The sequence below is a fragment of the Semicossyphus pulcher genome, unplaced genomic scaffold (genome assembly GCF_022749685.1).
Source record: "Semicossyphus pulcher isolate SPU_LCO1_2020_fin unplaced genomic scaffold, fSemPul1.0.p SCAF_16, whole genome shotgun sequence".
Classification (NCBI taxonomy): Eukaryota; Metazoa; Chordata; class Actinopteri; order Labriformes; family Labridae; genus Semicossyphus; species Semicossyphus pulcher.
In genome coordinates, this window is record NW_027211670.1 from 10,451,168 (window position 1) to 10,463,315 (window position 12,148).

The 12,148-nt window shown below is 44.7% G+C and overlaps 1 protein-coding gene across 1 annotated transcript in view; it reads right to left on the reverse strand.

Annotated features, from left to right (window-relative positions):
- bahcc1b (BAH domain and coiled-coil containing 1b) overlaps nt 1-11,500 on the reverse strand; it is a 61,275-nt gene extending 49,775 nt beyond the window's left edge. Inside the window, exons 1-2 of the mRNA XM_069664486.1 lie at nt 11,331-11,500; nt 7,640-7,974 (exon numbers count right to left, since the gene is read on the reverse strand). Coding sequence (XP_069520587.1) covers nt 7,640-7,811 — 172 coding nt within the window. The 5' untranslated portion in view covers nt 7,812-7,974; nt 11,331-11,500. The remainder of the gene's footprint in view (nt 1-7,639; nt 7,975-11,330) is intronic.
- Nucleotides 11,501-12,148: the final 648 nt, after the last annotated feature.

Here is a 12,148-nt window from a genome sequence, read left to right on the forward strand (position 1 = left end):
TACAGCCACACATGCAACACTTATAGAGTGTCCTTTAATGATCACACACACACACATTTGTGAAAAGATACACACATTCATGCACACACAAATTTCTGCTTTCTTTGTGTCACACATTCCAAACCACTGCAGTCACACAACATCTTAAATTGAATCCTTAAATGAACACACACACACACATTCATGCACCCAAAAATACCTGCTTTCTTTTCACATATCTCGTGTCGTTTTCATGCATTTGTGTCATGAATTCCAGCCACAGTCGCCCTTATTCACATAAAACACCTTACACTGTAAGCTTACATGAACACACACATTTGTGCACTAACATTTGTGAATGAACACATATCTTGTGTCTCTTACGTGCATTTGGATCACGATTACAGCCACATGTTCACATTTAACACCTTACACTGAATCCTTAAATGAAGACACACACACATTCATGCACCCAGAAATGCCCCCTTCCTTTTCACTCGTCTTGTGTCGTTTTCATGCGTTTGTGTCATGAATTACAGCCACACGTTCACAACATGCAACATCTTATAGAGTGTCCTTAAATGATTACACACAAACACACACACATTGGTGCGCATTTCTTGTGACTTTTGCCTGCATTCGTATCACATATTCCAAACCACAGCAGCCACGTATTCACACCAAACACCTTATTTTCTCTAAATAACGCACACAATTGTGCACCCAAAAATACCTGCTGTCTCTTTTGCATACCTTGTGTCGTTTTCCCGCATTTGAGTCATAAATTGCAGCCACAGTCGTCTTTATTCACATAAAACACCTTCTATTGAATCCTTAAATGAACACACACACATTTGTGAATGAACAAATTCCTGCTGTCTTTCACATATCATCATTTGTGTCATGAATCCCGACCACGGCTGCAACATATTCACACAGAACACCTTACATTGAATCCTTAACTGAACACACACACACACACACACACACACACACATGCAGCGCCCCCTCCTCCCCCTGCACAGAGTAAGAAGCTGTTTTAGCCTTGTGTTTTGCGGGCTGTTTAAAATGTCATTTTTCTCTCGTTTCTCCGACTTCAAAAGGCGCCGCGCTGAGCTCTCACTCCCTCGTGCCAAATCCTCCAATCGTTTCTGATTTAGTGAGTTGGCCGTGGGCCGAGCAGCACCGGGACGGGCCCGTTAACAACCGGCCGAGTGGTGGGGGGAGAAGGGGGTGGAGGGAGGCAAGAAAAGAGAGAGGACGCTTTGGGGGGAGAAACAAATGAGGCAATGTGGAAAAAGGAGAGGAAGCAGGCTGAAATTGAGACAGAAATAGGAGGAGTGTTGAGAGAGGCGAGGAGGAGACGGGTGCGTGGGGAGTTCGAGAGAGATGGGAGCTGGATATAAGAGGAGGGGGGGGGGGATCGATTGAGGAGAGAGAGAAGGGGGGAGGGCCACTCGAAAAAGGCGAGAGGAACAAACGCAGAAGGAACGGGAAGTGAAAGAGGAAAGCAGAAGGAGAGGAGGAAGAGGGAGGGCGAGCATGTGGCAAGAGAGGAGCGAAGAAGAAGGGTGGAGGTCTGGCCTGTGAGGGACAGCAGAAGAAGAAGAAGAAGAAAGGAGGAAGACGAGGAGAGAGAGAGAGAAAGAGAGCACATAGACGCAGGAAGTCTGGCGCTTTCCATTCACATGCCAAGTCATCAGATGGTGGTGTGTGTTCACACCCCGGAGATGTCGCAACCAAACGCACCCGGCTCCCTTCAAATCACCGCCGCCGACAATAAGCAGCTGTTCACATGTTGGACGAGAGCTGGAGACGAGACAAAAGTCTTCTGTCAGAGCGGCGACTGTGCTTCAGAACAAACGCGCGCTGCACTCCAAACTCCAACATCAGAAAGAGTTCCGGTTAATGGATTCACAGTTTGATTATCTTTGCGCTGATGCGACCTTTCAGACGGCTCGGTCACAGTCTCCGCGAGGTCAATCTGATTAGAAACATTCATATATTTAAATGATGAGCTGCGGGTTTGCAGGAAATATCAAAGTATACACAAGAGTCTAATTTGTAATGGAAATGAATTTAATGACTTTGCTTAATGACTTAATGACTTAATGCCTTTAATGCGTCAACAATTTCCGAAAGTCAGACTCATTTAGCCCGTTTCTCTGGCCGCGCTGCATATTTTATTCTAAGTTTGGAGACGTGTGAGTGTTTAAACTGTTCCCCCAGTTTTTGAAGTTGACAACTTGAATTGTTTTAATGCAAAATGAGAGTTTTGTAGAATTAGTACGGAGGATGTGTGCTTAAGGCATGCTTCTGAATCACTACTAATGCATGGCACAAATCTCACGGAGTGGAACCCACGATGAGGACTGTAGCCTCTGTACGGGTGCCTGCTCTAGCAGCTGAGCTAAACCAACACCTGCATTCAAACATGTTCTATTGCCAACATGGTCAATGGCTGGAATAGAAAGTGTACAGTTGTATTTGTTCAATGCCAGCAAAAAACAGTCCACCCATACAGAAATCATCCTTCTGTTACGCTTCGTCTTCTACGTAAAACACACGGAGGAAATCGTGGGGTGCAATCGTTCCGCCTCTGAGCCGGCATCGGAGGTAGTAACCGAGGCGAAACGCCGTACCTCTAAACCACAGACTGTATAAAAAGATGGACGACATGACAGCTCCCTAAAAGTGAAGCCAAACCCTCTCTATCGCCCCCTGCTGACTGGCTGCAGTATAGGTCATAAAGCCCACCTCCTCCATGTTAACAGATGGGACATGAGTCAAACTATAAAATCTTTCTCAAACATGGTTTCTGTCATTATAGTTAGTTCTTATCATGTAGATTTACGTCTAAGTGTTCATTTGTCTAACAAGTTTATTTTTAATTATTTATTTGATGCTGTAAAAAGGATGATTGACAGCTCTGCTGACAAATGCGGCTCCTGCAGCCGATCTGTTCCTGATTAGCAGAGTAGAGGACGAACAGCGAGAGGAGACGTAACTAAAACAATCACTACAGTCACTGAAGTTTCCATATCTGTGAACGTCTGCTTCAGACCGACTCAAGAAGCTGTTCTGCTGTTAATCACGCCGCAAACGGGATCCTTGCTGGGTTTTTTTGGTAAGTTAAGTGTGTTTTTTGGTTTGCGGAAGTGGCTACGGCGGCTCCACCCGCTGGCTCCAAATGACGTCACCACTGCAAGATGGCAGCGCCCGCCTTGGGGGGCTATTTTGGCTTCAATTTCATACAGTGAGAGCAGATGGAGACGCGTCGCCCATCTATATTTACAGTCATTGGTTAAAACCATCAACAGTAGTAAATACATTATTGTTGATGTATTTACTCCGATGTTATTTAGGCCTAATAACCCTGCAGTAAGATTAAAAATAAGTGTTCCAAGCGCTACACAGAAAAAGCTCTATTTCCTGTGTTAAACTGGTACCAACATTTTTGTTTTTGTTCCACTTAAACATGAAGATAACACTTAATAACATCGACTCAGTGTCTTCTTCATTGGTTTTCTTGCAGTAGAAATGGTGTAAAATTAACCCAGTGTTTGGTTGTTGCAATCCTGACCTAAATCTGAGTCCAATTCTATTTTTTCCTGTTTATGTATGTTTTTAAAAATTGAACAGAATTGACAGTTAACACTCTTCTCCTTCCTCCCTGCGTCCAATCACAGCTCGTCTGTCCGCAGCCTCCACCAGCTGCCTCCTCCTCACAGGGGGTCGTCTTGCACGCTGCACCCGAGGATGTGCCCTCCTGTACCCCGGGTACAGTGCTGCTGAGGTGAGGAGGAGGAGGAGGAGGGGGAGGGGGTGTCTGTCTGAAGCTCATCCACTGCTGACTCATCTCACACACACATACACAGACACACACACACACACCCCTCCTCTCTCTCGCTTTCACTCTCTCGCACTCTTTAGAGGCAGCGGAGGCGGCAGGCTGAGGAGTCGGGGAAGGCGGCCAGTGGGTGCCGTCAGGCGGTGGTAATCTGACCGGATTACCAACCAGGTGGAAACATTCAGCCTCTCTACTCCCTCTACTCCTCCTTCTCCTCCTCCTCCCTCTCTCCTCCTGCTCCATGCATCTATCATTTAAATGCTAGTATTCATTTTCCTCCCTTTCATTTCCTTGTAGAGATTTCCTTCATGTGTCTCAAATTCTGCACACGAGCACACAGAAACTTCCACACACACATCATCTTGTCTCTCTACGTCATGCAGCTTGTTTGTGTGTGAAGGTGTGCGACCAGGTAGGAGGGTGAAGGGGGCGTGTCCGGTCGGTTCTGCAATAACGATCAAAGCCGAGGCCGAGAAACTTCCATGAGAGGAGAGGCATTGCTGACAGCGTCATGATGAATGGACAGGCTGCATGCAACACACACACACGTATAGACACAGGCATCATCTGCAAAGAGACGTAGACGTTAACTGCAGGATGTTGTTCTTTGCTAACAAGACTGAATGGGAGGAAAGAATGGAGGAGAAGAAGACAAAGGTCAGAAAAGAAGGCCGAAGAAGTGGCGGAGGGATGATCTAGTCCCACAAAAACATTCTGATTGTGGCTTATCTGAAACGCAAAATACAAGAGAGAAACCTTTTAAGGCCTGTGTGTGTGTGTGTTTGTTTTTGTGTGTGCACATGTCACATGAATGCCTTCTCTTTCCGTCTGTATTACTAGGTCACACACAAACACACTGCCTCACACATACACGGCCATGTAAACAAAAACCGTCTGCTGTCTGGGAAGTAACACACCTGTTCAATGACAAGCTCTGCCACGCCCTCCATAATACTGCACACCTGTGCTTCTGCAGGCTAAACCTAACCTTAATCACACACACACGCACACGCACACACACTTGCACAACTGCTGCCCAGGGGCTAACATCACAGAAAAAGGGGAAGAAAGAGGGAGAGAGTGTAATGAAAGCAAAGGGAGGGGAAAGACAGACAAAGGCTTTCCCACTGCTCCTATCAGTAATCTAAACGCCTGTGTAATATCATTGTGGGGTTTTATCAAATGGGGGCTGCGTCTTATGGCGTTGGTATGCGCCTGTCATTCCATCACCTTGTCAGGCGCGACCGTATTCAAGCAGACACCATGCTGATCTAAATAAGAGGCTTCGGATAAATTGATGGATTGCACGTTTTCCGGGAAATGAAGAAATACAGGGAATGAGACTTTGAATTTTGGTAAGCGATACACTCGGTTCTGTCTGGCGAGAAGGTAGGAGGTGTGTGTGTGTGTGTGTGTGTGTGTGTGTGCCTCTTTTCCAAAGATCTGAAACATACCCCCCGTCAGAACACCCCCCCCCCACCCTCCTCCTGCTGCCCTGGTATGGCCAACCCCACATCATATCTACCCCCTGTGCTGAGGCCTAGGGCCAGGCATACAGCTTTCTGAATCTCTAAGGGGGGCAAGCACAAAGGTAACCCCCATCCTAACCTCCTAGCAAACACACACACACACACACAGACCCCATCCCCCATCCCCCATCCCAAAACAACAATCCTCTATGCCCATCATGTCAGTCAAAACCCCATCAGGGACATGCATGGAGAGTCTGGATATCTGGAATCTCAATACAGTGTCATGCACCTTGAGACCCAGTGAGAGGCCCTCTTGAATATATTTCAATAGCATTATCAGGCTGCATTACGACACTTTTTCCCCCTTTCAACGTTACAGAATCATTTTTAAATTGGAGCATAATGCATGTCAGCGCGAAGAAATATGTGCAAAGTGGAGGATAATCTGTCTAAATCAGGAGTAAATGCGCGTTTATCTGCACCGTGGTTTAAAAATTCAAATGGTGTCATTTTTGGTCAAATCTTCTGAGTTAAATTTAAAGGAGACCTGACGCTAAATGTGTCATGAAATATATTAAATATTTTATTAATATAGAATAAATTATACAGTTTGAATTATTTTATAATTTATTTAAATATAGTACAATATAGAACTATAATTATGTAAATTATTTTGTATGTATCACACCATAATACGTACATATACTGCAGAATTATATACAATATAATATATTTTGTTTACATTACACATTAAAATGACACATTTATTGTACATATAGACTTTTTTTTTTTAAATAAATTATGCAAGATTATAAATATAAATATTCTAGTGTTGGTTCTATTGAAACGCTATGTGAATACAATTTTACAAAATAAAAGCATAAAAATAAAAAGTAAAAATGACCGTTACGTACTTTTAAAACTTAACGTGTAAAGTAAGTTTGGAGTCATAAAAAGTGTTAGAACATTTCTTAAGGCAAAACAAGCTCGTAAAAAATATGTTTAATCCGGCTCCTTACATGTGACGCGGTCAAAAACTGAACCAGAACGTCAAACACGTAAATGGTCCGGCTTTTATTTTTTTAAAAACACCGGGACGAGTTTTCACCGGAAATGGTTTATTTTGTTAAAATGTTTGAGTTAAAAAATGCCGGACCGGGACGTGTGCGTCGATTCTGCTGTTGTGTAAAACTAATGAATATGCAAATGAGCGCAGACAGAGGATGTGTGGGTCCTACACACACAGCAGACGATATCATTCATAGAGCCGAGTCTTAACGTCTATTTAAAGAAACCGCCGCATTAGCAAACGATAATTAATGAGATCTCTCATCGGGCACGTTTACATACATTCATCCAGTTAGTCCAGTATATAGACACTGTATGAATCCGAGCCAAGCTTGCTTTCTTTCTTTCTTTCTTTCTTTCTACACACACACACCTTCCACACACCACACACACACCCCTCCGCCCCCCTCCTATTGAGACAGGATACCAAAGCTACTTGTTAAATCTAATGCATGCACTGTCAACCCATTCGCACCCCGTCACGTCCCCGCTCAATATAGAAACCGGATTTTCTGGTATTACCCCGCACCTCCATTAGCCGTAGCTCCCCTTCCTCTCCCCACTCCGACCCCCAGTTTGTGACCAGTACGAACCAGCACCACCAGCACCACCAAACCCATACACCCACCATTACGCTCGTGGAGCCTCAGAGACAGTTTGGAAACAAGGGACGAGCTCAGCTAATAGCTTTAATTTATTGTTTAATGGGAAATATAAGCAGTGGAATTACCCAATTCTAATTAATTACATCAAATGGCAATGATTAGTACTTTACTAATTGATGAAACCATATAAATCTATGACAAGATTATGCCACTGGAAACGCCTAATAATCCCTAAAGATAAAGGCGAATAATCCTGGAATATTTGTAAAATTATGACACGTTTACGTCTAAAATAAAAAAGGGAGGTGAGCCGTAAATTTCAAGTTAATCTAATTTGTTTAAGAGGGGAAATTCCCAACAATGTTCCAAGTTTTGCTTTTACGCCAACCAAAAGAACTACTGATAGATTGTGTTTATTTTAGCGTTAAACAGAGAAAGCAGACATGTCATAAACAGTCCATGAAATTAAGTAAAACATAAAATTTACTTACGCTAATTTCTAAATGTCTGAGCAATTTCCTTCCGCAGTAAATTCTAGTTCGTCCCAAAGAGCTTCAAGTTTTTATATGCAGAACATATGCTTCAAACAAAAGAGAGGAACTGGATGTTTTTGAACACACACTTGTCATTCACGCGCATAAAAAAGAGCTGCATTCAACACCGACCTGAGTGCGGAGCCATGGAGAGGTGGGATGAGAAGTATTTCCCGGGCTGGAAGTGAGCGGGGTGCTGCACGGAGCCGTGTCCGCCCTGCGCCATCCGAGACGCGGCGCTGTGAACCAGCGCGCTCCGCTCCGTCAGGAGGTGGTGCGGAGGAGCGAAATCTCGGCTTTCCATCCCGGTTTTAGAAGCGATAAATCCCAAATCCCAAAGTAAAATCCGGAGGCACCGAAGGTCTCAGGCACCCAGATGCAAATAATCCCTTTTATGAACTTCGGGCTCCCCTCGCATTGAGCGGAGTTTTGGCTTTGCAGGGTAGAAACTGAGTCCCCGTCATGTCCTACAAAAGAGAGAGCAGGAGACGCGTCAAAGCGCTGACAATAATGAGCCAAGCAGGGATGTAGAGCTGAAGAAAAGGCTGGAGTGAGAGACAGTCGCTGTTCAGGTTTAGACAAACAACAAAAGCAATTCATAAAAGCGATTCAGGTTTCACAGAAACGTTATAAAGAACAACATTTACATACAATTCTTCCTACTTTTGCTCCTTTTTTTGCGATTTTGTTTACGCGATATTTGCCAGCACGTGAAGGCGAGTAAAGTCTGTCCTGTAGAGAAAATTTGACTTGATGTGCATTTCTCTTCACTATACATCGTTGGTCCTAACAGAGAAGCCTTTGCAGCCCCCCTTCCTCCACCTCCTCCTCTTCCTCCTCCTCCTCCTCCTGTGACCAAACACGATGCAAATAACGCACACGGGAGCTTTTCTTTATCAGCGCAAAGAATGGAGGGGAAAGGGGGAGATTTGGCTCAGGTACAAACAAATGGTGCATATACAGTACAAGAGTTCACAGCGGTAAAATAGGCTCTCTCGATGAAGGACGAGTTGTTAAGTCTTTAGAGGGAACAAGGACTGGTCATAAACAAGCTGGACCTCGGGGGCTCCTGTACTAAAATATGGAGAAAAAGCATTTGCGCAACACTTCTGAGCGAGAGCAGCTTTTACGCAAATATGTATTCAAGGAAACACACATTTCTGCTTTTATTACACATTTGTGTTCATATAAATGAAGATTTATTTCTTCATGTAGTTGCCACACATGTAATCCACTGTACAACACGTGGCTGTTATACTGTACATGACAGTATTTTCTAAATGCTTTAAATCCTAAAAAAGGCGATGAAACGTGGATTGATATAAAATCCAGCAGCCACACACACAAACACACACACACATCCCTGTCTTGGATCAATAGTGTTTGATGTATGGCGTTTATAAATTAAATCTGACTTTACTGATCTTATTTTTATTTATTCACCAAACTTGTCCCACCTTTAATGTTTGCCTTTTTGCAGTTTGCACCTCTGTAACCAGGATTCTTATTTGCACTGTTGCTCATTATTAAAAACAGCTTTTTCTATCAACTCCTCGCCCTCCTCGCCTCCTGGCAGTGGCAAACCCCATGCATCTCTGCTACACGTACAGTACATGTAGGCTACACTGTAATCACAAACACAAATCACATCACCTTTCTGCTCCAGAGCGAAGGAGCGAGGCAATAAACAGTGAAATAGACTCGGAAATCATCGACTTTATATGTATGCCTTATAGCCCAGGTCATTTACTTAAATAGGGCTCCATGTGACGCTCAGATAGGGAGAAAGGGAGAGAGAGCCAAACACACACACACCTCAGCAGTCCATCTATTAGGCCTTTCAATGCATGGCACGTCCATCTAGCGCTGTGTAGATGCTGATAGCACCTCCCAGGAATCAACGATAAAGGAACAAAGAAAATATCAAATGCTCTGGTGGACCAGGGGCTTATGAAGTGCACAGGAATATAGGCTGCATGAGCCCAGAGATTCAGGTCTCCTTTACACACACACACACTCAAGGACTCCAACTTTTAGGAATCGTGTTTGGATGGGAGGGATCTCCAAAGTTCAGCTGCTTTGACAGAGCCTGGAAATGTGAGTGCGTGTTGTGCGTAAAAACACTCAAATATGAAATGCATCCAAATATCCAAATGCTTCCTGGAGGATTTTTAACCCTAAAGTGTGAGTGCATTTGAATTATTTATTTCCCTCATTGTTTGTGGGGAAACACGTTATAATGTTTGACTTCTTCTAGGATTTAAAGGAGGGGAATAAGGAGAGAAACGCAGGCTGCTGAGAGCGCACTGGGAAGGCAAAATGGACTCTCTCCTGTCCCCTCGGCTGTGAGAAACAATGGCCCTTCTCCACGGGACATCAATCATACACCACTCTCGGCTGACATTTGTCTATACATTTTTAAATTTTCAGGCCGTAAACACACGTCCTCCGTGTTTACATTCCACGTCAACAGAGAGCCACTCAGGCTACATTTAACAACCTGAATCTAAAGCCAGTGTTATCGCGCGCCACGCAAACAAAACAGCGTGAGCAGATCGTGCGTAACAGTTTGGGGAAAAATGGACATTTGTGGATCTGCTGTGGCGTGTGCGCGCGCGCGTGTGTGTACGTGGAAGGCGTTCAGACCTCCTTTGCATTCACTCACTAAAACCCCATACACACACACACACCTCGCAAACACGCACACACACCTTCACATTGCCCTGCAAAGGGCCAAACTATCGCCACGTGAAACCCCCCCAACAAAAGTATTCAATAGTGCTCAAAACGACATTACATGAACTCAACACAAAAGCCAGAAAATCCGCAAAGAATTGTCGGTTTTTTTAAGATCTCGTGCAATTTAGGCTTCCAACAAAAAACGCGTTTTGTCCTTTTTGACCAAAATCTGTTGGACTGTAAATATGTGCACCTTTGGACTAAAGATTAAAAAAATGAATAAAAAGGGCATTTACTTGGATTAGCTCGGGTTCAGAGGCCAGATCGTTGTCTTCAACAATGTAGCAATAAAGTGAAGTCACAAAGAATAACCTGGACACTAAATCCGGATGTACAGAGGCCGGCTAAACAGGAGAGACAAGCCGGGCCGAGAGCGAAGACAGCCCGGCGTCTGCACAGCCTTCATACCGAGAGAGAGGGAGAGAGAGAGGGGAGGGAGCACTGCAGTTTGCAATAAAACTGCCCTAGTCTCTCTCCCTTTCAAACACACACACACACACACACACAGACACACGAGCACACACACTCACAATAGGAAAGTAACAAAGAATAAACTACAATTTATAATCTATAAGACTACAAGCGTGAGGGAGAGCGAGAGGGCTTGAATAGAGAATGAATTAGAAACACACAAGTAATTTGGCTGTGAAGAGAGGTCAAATCAGAAAGTGACACACACACACACACACACACACACACACACACACACACACACACACACCGCCGAACACCTCAGAGCTCCAGACTGGACCAAACAGTGGAAAAATATCCTTCACATCGCTGTAATACCGCGAGACACATGCTGCTTTAATGTAAATACCATGATTACTGAATGAGATTTGTCTTTAGATGATTGTTGCTGAAGGTAAAACAGAGTCCTAACAGCTTACATTTTACTATTTAATTCTCATAAGGAATGACAGTAAATAATAGCGGACTATTTTGGAAAATAAAAGCCTAACCTTCAAAATAAAACGCCACATTTTCATCATGTTCTCTTGCATGCAGCGTTCGAACCAAAATCGACATCCAGTAAAATCTCCAAAGATTACAAAACACAGCTGTAACATAATTTGCTACTCACTGGTAAGTTATATCCAACGCAGGGCGAGTAGTGTAGAATGAAAGAAAAAGTAGAAAAATATTCAAAGTGAAAATCCCCGAGTCGCAGAGGTGAAACATGTGGGATTGATTACATCCTATGCTGCTGCAGACTGAGCTGTGCACTCAGTTGAGGTATGGGAGAGACGCATCGTAGAAGTTCAGGCTTGTAGTGAGTCGAGGCTCGTTCATGCAGCCGGAGACTCAGACACGCCGGGAGGAGGAGGAGGAGGGAGGGAGGGAGGAGGATGGAGGGGTGTGTGTGCGCGGGGAGGGGTGAACGCGCAGGCCTATTGGTTTGAGAACGACAATGTGAAAGCGTGCCCGTGAGGCGCCCCCCACCACCGCCCCACCCTTTCCTACACACACACACCCTCACCTCCCTCCTCCTCCTCCGCCTCCCCCTTTGACGGTAAACACGCGCTCCCATTGGCTACCGCGCCGAGCCTATCCGGAAGCAGCCGGAGCCGCGGAAGAAAAAACGGCGGGCGTTTGATTTGCAGCCCTTCGGCGCGCTGCGTGCACAAGCAAATGCGAGGAGACAGGCGGCACAGCTCGGCGGAGAGGAGCCGGAGCCGTGCAGCGCTGCCTCCACTTTCTGATCACTGGTGGAGAGCAAACAGCATCTATCCTATTCCGTGTGATCCCACCGCAGCTCAGTTCAAATGTGCTCCGAGTGAAGCGTTATTTTGCTCTGTGACAGCGATGATATGATAGTTTTATTGATGCTCCTTTAGGGAAAATTCGCCCCACTGCATGTGTTTTGCTAAATAAATCCTTATTTGCTTAAATCTGTTAGTC